The sequence below is a fragment of the Bos mutus genome, chromosome 15, assembly GCF_027580195.1.
Source record: "Bos mutus isolate GX-2022 chromosome 15, NWIPB_WYAK_1.1, whole genome shotgun sequence".
In the NCBI taxonomy this organism is placed as follows: Eukaryota; Metazoa; Chordata; class Mammalia; order Artiodactyla; family Bovidae; genus Bos; species Bos mutus.
This window is the reverse complement of record NC_091631.1, coordinates 32671859-32688711: the sequence shown is the minus strand read 5'-3', so window position 1 is coordinate 32688711 and position 16853 is coordinate 32671859. Positions and strand designations below refer to the sequence as shown.

Genomic DNA, 16853 nt, shown 5'->3' with positions numbered 1-16853 from the left:
ATGATTTATTTCTTCTAAATTTTGACAGAAAAAGTGTGTTAGAAAAAATAGTGCCATATAATAATGAAAATAATATTCAGCTCCATCATTTTGATTGCTGAAGTTCACTTTCCTATATTTCAAATCTCCACAGAATTGACCTTTGCATTTCTAAATAGTTTGTTCAGCTTGCTTTTTCTTCCTTTTTCCTTTATGATTGTTGCTGTTGAAATTATTCATTTTTATAGGATTATTGTTAATTAAGTCTTCTCATAATTATATTTTCTTCCTCTGTTCAGTATTTTTCCTTTTGATGACAATTTTCTTTATTGGGCTTAGTATTTGGTATAGATATCTCAGACATTTTAACTCATTTTTAGAACCGTAGAACATTTTTTACTGTTATTGTTGACAATTAAACACAATCTATCAGAGATAATCCTTTATAATTTGTCTATTTCTAGAAAGTCTCTGTACTTCTGCTTTTCTGAAATACAGCCTTTGCTAGTTTTGACACATGATTCTCATCCAGAAATCCCCTTCATCTCCTGTTTGTGTCATATCATTATTTGTGGACCTCATTATTCTTATTTCTATATTTCTGACTGCATGGAAAACATGTTTCTGAGAATATCCATGTCTTAATATAGCTTGTTATATTTATAATTTTGCTGGATTAAAAATTCTAGCTTTATTTTCCTTCAAGACATTTCTCTATTGTCTCCTAGCTTGCAATGTTGATTTTAAAGGAACATTCTGATTCTTGATCCTTTATATGTTAATTATTTTTCCTTTGTATTTCTTCATATGTTTTTTGGCCCTACATTAATTGAAAACATTTTACATTTTTTGAGCTTTGTAGCTTAATGGTGATAATAAAGGTGTAAGTGTGTGTGTGTATGTCTTATGGCAAAGGCAATTAATGAGTTTTTGAGACTAGAACTCTATGACCTATTCTTTTGGAAATTTTTTTTCACTGAATTTTATTAATTTCTTCTTATTTTTTCTTTGTATCTTTTTACAACTTCTGTTAGTCAGATATTGGTTCTTCTTAATTTATTCTCACTTTTTGCTACTTAATTTTTTTTTTTTAGTTCTATGTATTTGCTACAGTTTCCAGAAAAGCTCCTTCATTATATCTTCCAAATATCTTCACATATTTTGTTGTCTAATATTATGAATTTCTATGATCTTACTTTTTATCTCCTTATTGTGAATATACTATACATATGTATTTATATTTATGTGTGTGTGTGTGTGTGTGTCACGTGCGCTCAGTCGCTCAGTCATGTCTGACTCTTTGCAGCCCCATAGACTGTAGCCCACCAGGCTTCTCTGTTTGGGGATTTTCCAGGCAAGAATACTGGAGTGCGTTGCCGTTTTCTCCTCCAGGGGTCTTCTTAACCCAGAGATCAAACTCATGCCCCTTGTGTCCTCGCGTTGCCACAACTGGTAGGCAGATTCTTTAGCATAAGCACTACGCATTTATGATTTGTATTTATATGCCTGCATGCTAAGTCACTTCAGTCATGTCCGACTCATAGATACATATACATCCCTGGGTCGGGAAGATCCCTGGAGAAGGAAATGGCAACCCACTCCAGTACTCTTGCCTAGAAAATTCTACAGATGGAGGAGCCTGGTGGGCTACAGTCCATGGGGTCACGAAGAGTCGGCAGGACTGAGCGACTTCACTTTCTATATATGGGCTTCCTGATAATTCGGTAAAGAATCTGCCTGCAATGCAGCAGACCCCAGTTCAAGTCCTAGGGTGGGAAAATCGACTGGGAAGGGATAGACTACCTACTACAGTACTCTTGGGCTTCCCCTGTGGTTCAGCTGGTAAAGAATCTGCCCACAATGGGAGGAAACATGAGTTCAATCCTGGGTTGGGAAGGTACTATATTGCTCCCTGAATGTTATTTCAAACTTCACAGTTTTAATGATTTATTTTTATAGCTTGCTTTGTTTTTTTTTTTTTATCTTTTATTTTGGAAATGTTTCTTAATCGTCAATTTTAACTACCAATTCACATTTAATAAAGAATCTTTAGAAAGGTGATTTGAAACTCCAGGTTATGAGTGAATCTCATCAATTGATAGCACTTACTGAGTATTCTTCTAGGGACCTCTTCATTGCATCCTTAGTTATCAGTGTTTACCATATCTCAGCTTATTATTTGATTCTTCATCTCCCAGGTATCATCACTGGTGTTGACATAAGCTAATAACTGCAAAGCTAACAGACACCTTGTAATCTGCATTATAGACAAAAGAAAATGTATGTTGATAATAAAAGAATATGTTTCCTTGATTACCAATATAGTCATCAAGTTTTTTTTTTCTGTCAGGTGTGTGAAATTCTACTTTGTGTACATTATATTTTTTCAGATAACTTTTACAGGCATTATTAAAAGTGACAAAACTAACAATTCACATATACATGTACATACACATTTATATGCATAAAACACATGCCCACAAACACCATAGATATATGCATGTTTGTATGAGTGGAAAAAAATTTAGACTTTGAAATACATTTTTTGAAAAATATTTAGCCAGCAAAAATGAAATTGTCATAAGTGATGAAAAACAAGATTGCTGCTCATTTGTCCCTTTCAATATATTCGATCAACCAACTCAATTCTAGGAATTCATATAATATTGATAGAAGTAGAAAAGCTAGGAAAACATAGATACACAGAAATTGAGGATATAAATACTCAAAATTACCTGTGCCCTATTTTTAAGAATATAATTCTTAAATATGAGATGGAATATCCTATTTATGTCTCTTGTGTTTTCCTTTTTATGGTTCTAGTGTCCATTAATGAAACTAACTTTATTGTTACGTGAGAATATCTTATTTTCTATAAATTTATCAAACTCTTAAAGATGGAAACTTATATCAAGTAATAAAATATTAACCACAAATTAGACCTTTTCCGGGATGGGGAGCCTGGTGGGCTGCTGTCTCTGGGGTCGCACAGAGTTGGACATGACTGAAGTGACTTAGCAGCAGACCTTTGCCAAATTAAATTCACATTGATTTGAATGTAAGCTAAATTGTTCTCAAGGAAAATGGATTCATACTGTGCTGTCAGTGGGCAAGTATAATCAATATACAAGAATTAATAAATAGTAACATCAATACATGAATACCAGAATTTATCAAATATAATATTTTATAGTCTGTCAGTTATTTCACTCTCAATTTCCATAGATAATCAGTTTATTTACTTACTAGACTGTCCTCAATTTTATAACTGTTTGTTCTCTCAATATGACAGTGGATTCCTCCAACTAAATTTGCCATTTAAAATAGATTAAAAAAAAACAGTCACAAATAGCGTCTCTAGAATGTAAATCAGATTCTCATTTGAGAAGAATAGGAGGGCAGTTAAAAGAGTTTTGTGACCATGATGAAGAATGTGACCACTGTGTAGCTATTCTCCCATTCTTCTTGTTATGGGAGTGATTTAGACTTGACTTTCACTACAACAGAACCAAAGATGCCTATTTGTTTAGGAAAATAACTAGATATTCATAGTCATGATGGAAAGTTACACTGGATTGCAGTCTGTGAGGAAATAAACATTTCCAGGAAAGTTCAGTCTTTTTCAACACTTCTGCCTTCAACTGGGTAGATGGAATCAAACCCCAAGTTGTGAGAATCTAACAGTCAATTCATATACATCCCCAAACTCTCCACTTCTTTATACTGCCTACTAAGTAAAAAGAATCCTGTCTGCACTCTCACTTTTATATGCCCTTTAATACCTTGTTTTCTGGTGAGGAAACAATAAGCTGAATGCAATCTGTTTCAGATGGTCAGGAGTCTGGTCAAAAAACATCGCAATTCTACAAATATACATACACATGTATGCACACAATTCTCAACTTTTTAATCCTTTGTTATCTGTACTACGGAAATGAGCATTTAAGAAAAAATATGTGTTGCAAATCCCAAGGGAGATTTCAAAATATTGGAGGCACAGGTGCTCTTGTGGGAATCAAGCTTGCTCCTATGGGAAAATTAAAAAGTAATGAAAGTTTTCAGTTCTTACTACCCATACAGTGGTATGTAAATAAGTGAATAGTTCCATGTGTGTGTATTTGTGCATTGTGTGAGAGCATGTATAAATAGAAAGGAATGAAAATAAAGAAAATAAATGCAAAATTTTAAATGAAAAAATTATGACTTTAATATTTATTGCAGAGTACAGTACTTTTGCCTGGAAAATCCCATGGACGGAGAAGCCTGGTAGGCTGCAGTCCATGGGGTCGCTAGAGTCGGACACGACTGAGCAACTTCACTTTCACTTTTCACTTTCCTGCACTGGAGAAGGAAATGGCAACCTACTCCAGTGTTCTTGCCTGGAGAATCCCAGGGACGGTGGAGCCTGGTGGGCTGCCGTCTCTGGGATCGCACAGATCGGACACGACTGAAGCGACTGAAAGGCGCGATTGTTTCTTTCTGTGGAAGACATTATGGGAGACAAACTGAAAGCACTTGAGTTACAGAATGTTTCAATCATTCACACACCCATCTATTTTCCTTTATTTGTTTATTTTTTCATCTCTCTAAATAACATCACTGAGGATTTGGTACTCCCAGAACTTACACGTGTAAGAAGAGGAAAATTGTGAACAAATTTTAAAATATATATTATGAACTTTTTCAATCATAGTAATGCTGAATAATCCTTGTTAGAATGGGTTAATTGCATGTCAATTGAAAATCAATCAAATCACAAAACAATGAGTGTAATATTTATTTATACTATATCTAAGATACAATTAATTTAATCATCTATCAGTATTCTAATTTGAAAACTTAAAGCATAGTTTTTATGATCTGTTTCTACCCAAAGTATGCTATTTGTTATATTTTCTCTAAAATGTGTAGATGGAATCAAAGCTGAAGTTGTGCAAACATAATAATCAATTAATATGCATCCAAAAAACCTCTCCACCTTTTTTTTTTTGCTTAAAGAATAAATAAAAATTCTGCTTCTACTCCTCTTTTTTGTATGTCTTTAGTACCTTAGTTTCTGGATAGCAAAGCAGAGAACTGAATGCAACTGGTTCAGGTGTTTAGGTATTAGTCATAAGATACCACGATTCTGCAATATTTGTACATGCACAATCCTCAATTCCTTAGTCTTTTGTTATTTATCCTATTGAATGTGGGATTTAAAGAAAAACGTGTGCAATTTAGCCCAAGAACATATGCACAGCGTTAAAGATACACAGGCTGTTCATGGGAATTAAACTAACTTCTATCTGAGGAGGAAAATGGAAGGTTTACATTCTTATCACCTATGAAAAGTGAAAGTGAAGTCGCTCAGTCGCGTCCGACTCTCTGCGACCCCATGGACTGTAGCCTATGAGACTCCTCCATCCATGGGATTTTCCAGGCAAGAGCACTAGAGTGGGTTGCCATTTCCTTCTCAGGGGATCTTCCTGACCCAGGATCGAACCCGGTCTCCTGTGTTGTAGGCAGCTGTTTTATCATCTGAGCCACCAGGGAAGTTCTTTTCTTTAAATTCCACATTCAATAGTATAAATAACAAAAGACTAAGGAATTGAAGATTGTGCATGTACATATATTGCCTAATCATGATATCTTTTGAATAATACCTAAACACCTGAACCAGATTGCATTCAGCTCTCTGCTTATCATCTATAAGATGAGACATAAACAAGAGAACAATTTCATATACATGCATCTATATGCATCTGTTTGCTTTGTGAAAAAAAGCATATATAGGGGCTGTAGAATGAACACTGTAGTGTTTAATGAATATTACTAATTTTAACATTTACAGAATTATCTACTTTCTGTGTCAGGACCTTAAGGACACAAGCTGAAGATATTTACAATGTTTTGAAAGCTTTTAATTTACTCTCAAACGCATATATTCTCATGTCCCTTTATTTGTTTATTTTTCTTTCAAGTGACATTGAAGATGAATTTATGACATTGAGGAACTTCATTAGAAGATCAGACTTATTAAACATATATATTAAGTGAGGAATATTTAGATGCCCAAAGTTTGAGATTAATAATCATGATGATATAATGGCAATAACTAATAATAAAACATAACAACTGCTTCTAGTTTTATACCCTTTGCTAAGTCACTTCAGTCGTGTCCGACTCTGTGCGATCCATAGACGGCAGCCCACCAGGTTCCCCGTCCCTGGGATTCTCCAGGCAAGAACACTGGAGTGGGTTGCCATTTCCTTCTCCAGTGCAGGAAAGTGAAAAGTGAAAGTGAAGTCGCCAGTCGTGTCCGACTTAGCGACCCCATGGACTGCAGTCTACCAGGCTTCTCCGTCCATGGGATTTTCCAGGCAAGAGTACTGGAGTGGGGTGCCATTTTAGTTGGATGATAAAATCAATGCCTGCATATTTTTATTAATTGGAAAAATAAAACAAGTTTGGAAAGAGATAATTTCAACACTTAAATTTCAGAAATTACATTTACCAGATAAACTTTTTTTTTTTTTTTTTATTCAAGGATAATTGCTTTACAATGTTGTGGTTGTCTCTGGCATACACCAATGTGAATTAATTATTATTTTATATATATAAAACATTATATTTTAATATATTATTATATTATATAATTATATATTATTTATATATTCATTATTCTTTATATATATTATATATGTATTCTTTATATATATATATATATATATATACACTTCCTCTCAAGCCTCCCTCCTCTCTGTCCATTTCACCCCTGTTGGTTTGTCACAGAGGGCAGGGCTGGGCTCCTTATGTTATACAGCAGTTTCCAGCTAGTTATCTATTTCACACATGATAAGGTATATATGTCAAAATTTTTAATAAACATTTGTTATATGTATTTTTGAAAAAAAGTTTTGACAATGTCATATTAAGACAAAAGTTCTTCAAGTTTAAATGGATATTCACAGCAGGGCTATTCAGCAAAATTATGACTAAATGAAAGTCCATCATACATATTTATACAATTTATTTAATGATTTCCCATTCTTAGATTTATATGTTATTTTGCAGAAATATGATACAAGTTTATATGTAGAAGAAAACTTTTAGCACAGTGTTTTTTTACTTAATAATTTTTTATTGAGGTGAAATTCACATACCATTAAATTAACTATTTTACTCTTTGAAAAGTAAATTCAGGGCTGTGCAAATATCAGCACTATATAGTTCCAAAACATTTTTGTTACCTCATAAGGAAATCAGTCACTCATTGCCCTGGTTTTCTAGCTCCTGTCAATAAATAATTTGCATTTTGATTTAATGAGCTTAGCTATTCTGATTATCTTATATAAAAGAAATCATAGAATTCATAACCGTTTATGTTGCGCTTTTTCACTTAAGATGATGCTTTCAAATTTCATCTCCATAACAGCTTATAATTTTAATTTATTTTGATTGAAGTGTAGTTGATTTATAAAGCTGTATTGATTACTGCTATATGAAAAAGGAATTCAGTTATATGTATGTATACATTTCAAAATATTCATTCCCATTATTATTTATCATAGGATACTTCATGTAATTCTCTGTGCTATACAGCAGGACCTTGTTGCTTATTCATTCCATATATAACAGTTTACATCTGCTAAACCCAGCTAAACCCAATCTCCACTCCATCTTTTCCCCATTTGCTCTCTCCAGAAAACCATACATTTGTATTCTGTATCTATGAATCTATTTCTCTTTTGTAAATAAGTTCATTTTAACCACTTTTTAGATTCCACATGTAAGTGATATTGTATGATTTGTCTTTCTCTGTCTGACTGACTTCACTCAGTATGACCATCTCTGGGTCCACCTGTGTTGCTGTAAGTGATATTGTTTTGTTCTTTTTTATGGCTGAAGAGTACTCCACTATATATATGTACCACATCTCCTTTATCCATACATCTGTTGATGGACATTTAGATTGGTTCTCTTTTGGGTGTTTCCCAGAAGTATGTAAAATAGTCTTGGCTATTGTGAATAGTGCTGCTAAGAACACATTGGTGCCTGTACCTTCTTGGATGTGAGTTTTATGTGGATATATGACCAGGCATTGGATTGCTGGATAATATGGTAATTTTATTTCTAGTTTTCTGAAGAGCATCCATACTGTTTCTCATGATGGCTGTACCAGTTTATATTCCCACCAACAATGCAGGGGAGTTCTCTTTTCCACATCCTCTGCAGCATTTACATAACCATATATATTAGTACTTCATTTTATATGAATGATTAATAACTCCTTGTATACATATATATATATATATATATATAGTTTTAACATTCAATAGATGAAGTGTTCTTTCTAGCTTTTTCTAGTAGTGCTGCTATGAATATGAATGTACAAGTTCTTTTTTTTCATACAAGCTTTCCAATATTTTAGGTAGACACTTCAGTGTTGAATTCTTGAGTTACACAGCAAATGTGTCTTTCTAATTGCCAGAACTGTTTTCCATAGCTCTTGCATGATTTTATATTTCTAATGCAATGTACTAGGATCCCGATACATTAAAATCACCAACACTTGCTAATTTCATTTTACCAAAAACAAAAAAATCCTTTTAGGGAAATAGTGGTCTCTTTTGCAGTTTTGATTTGAATTTGTTTAATGAAAATAACGTTGAGCATCTTTTCATATGCTTGTAGGCCTTGTACATCTTCTTTAGAGAAATACCTACTCAAGTTATTTGTCCACTGAAGAGGATATAAAATGCATTAGGATGCAAATGCACAAATGGCTGAAGTAAATCCTGTGCTATCAGAAGCTATATAAATTGTACCTGGATTCAATTCCCTAATTAAATAGAAAGGATTGTCAGATATTTGATTTAATTGTGTCTATTCATCTTTGTCTGGAAAAATAATGCATATTCCACTTGCACATCTCTTGAATTTCTTGAAGTAATGAGAATCAATGTGTTATTCTGCTTTAAATGAAGATCTTTCTTGACAACTAAGATTACAAGTATTAGCTTTGGTACTTTTTTGAAGTTTCATTTTTCACCACAAATTCCTTATGCTAACTGAAAAACTGCCAGTATCAGTGTCCTTATCTCTTTTGCCATTTCAAAATCTTAGAGAATAGGATGGATATATATTTGGAAAATGAGCACCTTTTCCATATTAATTGCTCTTGTTGTTCAGCTTAAGAAACTTATATAAGCCCTGACTGACCTTGTTCTTGAGTGCATATACTGAACACTTTTCACGTGCTTGTTGGCAATCGTACATCTTCTTGAGAGAAATGTCGTTTTAAGTCCTTGATCTTTTAAAAAATATAATGACACATCATAAATCCAATAGACAAATGGTAGGAGGAAGTGCTACCTTATCAGTAATTATATGAAATGTACATGGTTTTAAGGCTCTAATTAAAAAGAATAGAATGGCAGATATATGATTTAACCACATCGTCTGGAAGTTTTAGCCAGGGCAACTAGGTAAGAAAATAAAATATTTACTCTGCTTCTCTTTCCTTTGGATTTTTGAATCATCATCATTTTGGATAACAAAGAAATTTCTTGAAAAACATGGTTCTGAATATTAGTTTTACTGCTTTTTTGAAGCATCATTAGTTGCAATAGACTACTTAAATCAACCAAAAAATATCAATGTTTCTTAGTTCTTCTTACATCTACAACCCTAGGAGGATATAATGGATATATATGTGGGGATATTACAAAGGTGAGCATCCTCTCAGCTTAAGGAACTTATATAAGCCATGTCTCAGGTCCTTGTTCTTGAGTGCATAGACCATGGGGTTAAGGGCAGGAGGAATGACATTTTCAAGTACACTGAGTAGAACTGGGATGAGGGGAACTGTCTTTGTTGCACTATGGGTGACAGAAAGGACAATGAGAATTGTATAGAAAAAAAAAGGATTAGGATAAGGTGGGAAGTGTGAGTGCTTAAGGCCTTGGATGCAGCTTCTGCTGAGTTCAGTTTCAGCACAGAGTGAAGAATTAGAACACAGGATATAATAATCAAACCCAAGTCACTTCCCATGAATGTCCAGGCCAGAAGTAACTGATAGACACTGTTGATTCTCTTGTCATCACAGGATAGGCTAGCGACTCCAAGAGTAGAACACAGACAGTGCTTGATTTGGTTTTTTGAGCAGTAGTGTCTCTGAGCAGCCAACACAGGCACAGGGATAGAAGACAGACTGTTTCTGAGTGTCATGAACACAGTGGCTTTGACCACAAAAGATTCGTTGATTATTGATGGATAGCGTAGTGGTCGACAAATGGCTACATACCTATCTATAGCCATGCAGACAAAGATGCCTGATTCCGTAAGCATAAGTGTATGTATGACATACATTTGCAGAAAGCACTCAGGAGACTGATAGACTTAGCATTGAACCACAAGATCGCCAAAATCTTAGGCATGATGTTGGTAGCCATGCCCATATCTACCACGGCCAGGATGCCTAGGAAATGGTACATGGGCTGGTGCAGTGTTGCCTCCTTACTGATGATGATCAGGATAAGGATGTTGGAGCTGAGAGCTAAGAGGTAGAGCAGAGCCAGGGGCAGGGATAGCCAGTGTTGCCAGCTGTGAATGCCTGGGAATCCCAACAGAATGAACTCAGAGACCTGGAACTTTGAGCTGTTGGAATCTCTGAGATCCTGGAACATCTTCACTAAGAGGAAAAATATGCAAGGTTACAATTCTTAATAATTTCCTGACAGTGTTTAAAAAGGAGTTACTCAGGTTCATGATATTCTTGGTGGTAGTGGTGGTACAGAGTCATTGTCTTTTCTATTCTCATCCCAGCACTAATATGTATTGGATATTTCTAGTTAAACAGGAACTTTGTAACACTAGTTAATCAAAACACAAACTTCATACCATAAGGCAGTTCATATTGGTTTGTCCTTCTCAAGACTGAGGGGAAAAAATTAGTGAAAATTGGAACTTCGGTCACTATCTTCAGCCTGGAGACTATGGAATTTGGACAAAATGAAAGCCCTCTAATTTCACAGCCTGGCATCTTAAAGTTGGTTTTACTAAAGTGTTGGATTATTAGAGACTTAATATTAATATATAGTATGAGTATAAAGATTTTTGAGTACAGAGATATTTAGGTAACATTACATTATATGATATTGATAATAACTTTTTCTAGGTCATGAGATTTTGTGAAATAATCATGAGTATTATTCACTTTAATTAAAATATATGAAGTAATTTATCATATACTTGTTTTAGTGAGTAAACTGATATCAAAATTGCTAATGACCTATATGAAATCATGTAACAAAAGGAGAGAAAATAATTGAGGTATCTCAGCATAATGTAAAAGCAACTGTTTCTGGTTTTCAGTAATTTTCCTCTACTTGACATAGTTTCGGTTTTTGGAGCACTCCAGATAGTCATACTATAAACAGTAAAACAGATAATTAAAACTTAGCTTCAGAAAAATTGTTTGAAATGAATTACTCGATTAAATTACTTTGTATCTATCAAATATTTTTAGTTTAATCATTTGTTCATTTTAATCTAAAAACTGAGATTTGCATAATCTGTTTCTCCTAAATATTTGCTACTTATTTGTTTCCTTTCAATAGTTTAAATATTTAGCATGTATTATTAGGATATATAATTTTGAAAAACTCTGTGGTTGGTAATTGTAGTATCTACAGAAAAACAATAAGGATACACACACCTGATGAATATACTCATCTCAAAAGAAGTGATGATATTCAATTATACTTATAACAAAATAAAAAATGGTAGACTACAGAAGATACATATTTATGCAAATATATTTATTCTGCTTCATATATGTTATTTTAATAACCTCTAAATTTCAATATTTTATTTTATAGTTTTCATTGTTTTTATTATTAACATTGGAACTATTTATCAAATATCATACATTCTTTGACTATTAATTCACACTTAATAAAGAGTCTTTGGAAAACTGATTTGAAACTGCAGATGATGAGTGGATATCATTACATGGTAGGATCTACTTTGTGTGCTCCTGTACGGTCCTCTTTGCTTCACTGTTGACCTTCCTGGTTCATAGGTCCCCCTCATCCACCCAGGGACTTCCACATTTTTGAGAAAAGAGAGGTACAGATATAAATGGAAATGAAACTAAGTAAAAGTTTGGAAGAGATCCAGAGAATTCTCAAAGAGGAATAGACAAATGATGTTACATCTAATGCATGGTTAGAATTCTGCTAGATCAGTGTCTTTCTTTCTTCTGTAGTCGTTTGCTTTTCTACTCACTTTCACCAATATTTTTAGCTTTGTAATTTTGCAATATTATATTCTATTTTGTGCCCAACCACAACCAAATCCAACTTCAAACATCACATTCCTTAAGAATACTCAGCTGTGAACTTTCATGGTGGCTCAGTGGTAGGGAAACCACCTGCCAATGCAGGGGACACGGGTTCAATCCCTGATCCGGGAAGATCCCACATGCTGTGGAGCAGCTAAGCCTCTGTGCCACACTGCTGAGCCTGTGCTCTAGAGCCCGTGCTCTAAGAAAACAAGAGGCAATGAGAAACCGAGCACTGCATCTAGATAGCAGCCCTGCTCATCGCAACTAGAGAAAAACCCCTGCAGCAATGAAGATCCAGTAGACCCCAAAATAAATAAAAATTAGAAAAAGAATACTCAGCTCTCTGTCAGAGGAGACAGGGAGCCATCCTTTGAATTTTCTTAATATAACTGCAAAAGATGTAGGCATTGTAGGTATGGTGTATATCTGGCAGTAGATTGAAATACATTTCTCATTTCACATCATAATATTATAACTGTATCAATAACATGAATTCACCAGATTTTAGCCAAAATCTGAGTGCTTATACATATGTATTTATGTTAATATTTGCATTGTCTGTGAAGACAATGTGCACATATTTGATATCAATAAATATTTTTGAGTGAATGAAGATGTTAATGAATAAATGATTCAGATTTTTAAGACTTTAAGAACTATTACACTGTATTTTAAACATTATTTTTGGAAGAGGAACATGAGAAGAAAGAACTATACTATTTCATAATTCAACAGAAAACTTAAATTCCTAAAATAAAAAAATATTCCCCACTGCAAAAGTGAAAGTGAAGTCACTCAGTCATGCCCAACTCTTTGCACCCCATGGACAGTAGTCTGCACCAAGCTCCTCTGTCCATGGGATTTTCAAGGCAAGAATACTGGAGTGGGTTGCCATTTCCTTCTCTAGGGAATCTTCCCAACCCAGGGATTGAACCCAGGTCTCTTGCAGTGTAGACAGACTCTTTACCTTCTGAACCACCAGGGAAGTCCCCACTGCAAAGTAGATTAAAAAAAAAAATCAAAGGAGCATGGAACAAAATAAGTCAACAGTCAAAACAAGTATGTTAGATTTGGAAATTAAGTTCAGTCAGTTAGACAATGCTACATGTTGACCATATTTTACATTGATTATATGCAAGTGTTTATGTAATAAAATATTTATATATAAATATATATATATATATGTATATGTATGAACCTCCATGATTAGCCCCGTGACTCAGTGATAAAGGGCCTGCCTGCTAATGCAGGAGATGTGGATTCCATTCCTGAGTTGGGAAAAAAACCTGGAGAAGGAAATGACAACCACTTCAGTATTCTGGGAGATCCTATGGACAGAGGAGCCTGGAAGGCTAGGTCCATGAGGTCACCAAGAAGTTGGACATGACTTATGCAATAAAATATATAAATATGAATCACCAAAAGAGACTGCAAAGAAAAAACAGTAAATGAAAATGCACAAAATATTTGGAAGGAAAAGTTATACTAATACACCAAATGCATACTCCCAAATAAGGAAGATATAAAAGCCAAATTAGAAACTCAAACAAGTATATGGATTAAGATCACCTTCATAAAAGGAAATGGCAACCCATTGCAGTATCCTTGTCTGGAAAATTCCATGGACAGAGGAGCTTGGCAGGCTACAGTCCATGGAATCACAAGAGTCAGACATGACTGAGTGACTAACACTTTAACTTTCATAAAATAATAGATGACACATTTTACACACAGTAATTAAATCTTAGTGCACAAAATTGTTTCATTCCCATGTTCCTTGTGATTGGCCACAGGCAAAATAATAGAATATACTGAAATTATCATGTTCACTCGATCAATGTAAAAGTTGGGAATTTAAAGCAATCACAAATTATTAACTGATCGTCAATATCCTGTTTAACAGCACTCTTTTGGACTTAAGCTAACAGTTGCAAGGCTAACAAGTCTTGGAACTTTCATTTTTGACAAAGATTAACATGAGTTTACCGTATAAGAATGTGTTTCCATACACACCAAAATTGTCATCAGGTTTCTTTCTCATAAGGCTTGTAAATCTGTTCCTAATTTTGTATACCATTATACTTTCCACATTTCTTTTAAATTTTTCAATAAGAAACAAAACTAATAACTCATATGTGTATAATTATATATATTTAACTAATTATAACAAGATAAACTTTGAAATGTAGTCTTATAAATAATTCACTTGTGTATACAGATTTTCAAAATTGCTGAAAAAATAGGATCTTTATGCATTTCTTCCTCTCAAAACATTTAAAAGATTACTGTTAACTCTATGTGTAAGTGTAACAAAAGCAGGTTGAGAAATTAGCATAGAAACTGATAAATTGAGAATAGCAACTATATCTCTGAGGTTGCTTATGATCTATTCTTAAGGATATAGGTTCTAAATATGAAATAAGTATCCTATTTATATCCTTCATGGCTTTTTGTTAGGTCTAAGGTTGATTACTAAAACTGGTTTTATTTTACGTTAAAGTTTAGGTACCATTTGCAATATATTTGTAAAACTCCTAGTTAATGATCCAAGCTCACATCAAATATTGTACATCAAATATTGTAATATCAACCATACTTATATTAGATGTTTTCCAAACAAAATTTGAATTATTTCCATACATTATAGCTTAATTTTCTGCAAGTAAAATGGGCTTATATTATTCTATGGGAGACTAGTGTATCAAAGTTGTTACATTAACACAAGAATATGACTACTTATTTATACGCACAATTATCATAGTCCCCGTGCATGCTAAGTCACTTCAGTGGTGTCCAACTCCTTGCAGCCCCATTATAGCCTGCCAGTCTCCTTTGTCTATGGGATTCTCCAAGAATGCTGAAGTGGGTTGCCAGGCCCTCCTCCAGGGATCCTCCCACCGAGGATCCCCACCCACTTCAGGGTCTCCTGTGGCTCCTGAATTGAAGGTGGATTCTTTACCACTGAGCCACCCAGGAAGCTCAATTATCATAGCACATGTTGAGAATTCCCATTTCTAAACTCCATAGAAAATGTTTGTTTCTTCACTGCTGCTGCTGCTGCTGCTGCTTCTGCTGCTGCTAAGTTGCTTCAGTCGTGTTCGACTCTGTGCGACCCCATAGACAGCAGCCCAACAGACTCCCCGTCCCTGGGATTCTTCAGGCAAGAACACTGGAATGGGTTGCCATTTCCTTCTCAATGAATGAAAGTGAAAAGTGAAAGTGAAGTCGCTCTGTTGTGTTCGACTCTTTGACCCCCATGGGCTGTAGCCTACTAGGCTCCTCAGTCCATGGAATTTTTCAGGCAAGAGTACTGGAGTGGGGTGCCATTTCTTTCTCCAGGGATATTCCCAACCCAAGGATCGAACCCTGGTCTCCTGCATTGCAGGCAGACGCTTTACTGTCTGAGCCACCAGGAAAGTGGATTGCCAGTTCCTTCTCCCCGGGGATCTTCCTGACCCAGGGATCAAACTCATGTCTCTTGTTGTACTGTAGTCAGATTCTTTACCTACTGAGCTTTGGGGGAAGCCCCAGTCTGGACGAAATGCAGTCACAAATAAATGTCTCTAGAAATAAAGAAAATAAATCAGATACTTACTCTGAGAGCAGAGGGGGATAGGTGAAGAGCAGATATGTTGTGACCATGATCAAGAACTATTCTCTTGCTATTTCCCTATCTCTTCTAGTCATGTGGATGATTAATATCTAACATCCACCACAATCGAATCAAAGGATACTATTTGCTTAGAATAAGTATTCATAATAATCATGGAAAGTTACACTGTATTGCAACCTGAGAATTGGAGAAATAAATATTTTGCCATGAAAATCCAGCATTTCATAATATTCTTCTCTTCAAATGAGTAGATGGAATCACACCTGAAGTTATGTAGATATGATAATCAATTCGTATACATTCAAAAGCTCTTTCCACATTTTTCACTGCCTCTGTGTGTGTGTGTGTGTGTGTGTGTGTGTGTGTGTGTGTGTGTGTGTGTGTGCTCTGTGTGTGTGTGTGTGTGCTCAGTCATGTCTGACTCGTGGCAACCTGATGGACTGTAGCCCTCCAGGCTCCTCTGTCCATGGAATTTTCCAAGCAAGAAATACTGGAGTGGGTTGCCATTTCCTTCTCAGGGGATCTTCCGTGCCCAGGAGTCCAAGCTGCAACTCTTGAGTCTCCTGCATTAGCAGGCAGATTCTTTACCACTTGTACCACCTGGGAAGACACTTTCACTACCTGCACAGTTTAAAAAAAAAAAAATCTGTCTCCACTCTCACTTTTCCATGTCCTTTATTACCTTAGCTTCTGGATAGCAAAACGATGAGCTGAATGCAATCTGGTCCAAGTGTTCAGGATTCTGCACCCCCACCAAAAGAAATCATGGATCTACCATATATGTACATTCACAGTCCTCAAATTCTAAATCCCGTGATATTTGTACTGTTGAACTGAATATATTTAGAATGTGATATATATCCCAAGAGGGTATTGCAAAGCACTTGAAATACAGGTGCTGGTATGGGAATTCTATTGGAGAAGGAAGAG

The 16853-nt window shown here is 34.9% G+C and overlaps 1 protein-coding gene across 1 annotated transcript; it reads right to left on the bottom strand.

Annotated features, from left to right (window-relative positions):
- Positions 1-9685: 9685 nt before the first annotated feature.
- LOC102283680 (putative olfactory receptor 56B2) lies at positions 9686-10649 on the bottom strand. The gene is given in 3 exon segments (XM_005896289.2): positions 9686-9883; positions 9886-10352; positions 10355-10649. Coding segments are annotated over 3 exon segments (960 nt in total).
- Between the last annotated feature and the right edge of the window lie 6204 nt (positions 10650-16853).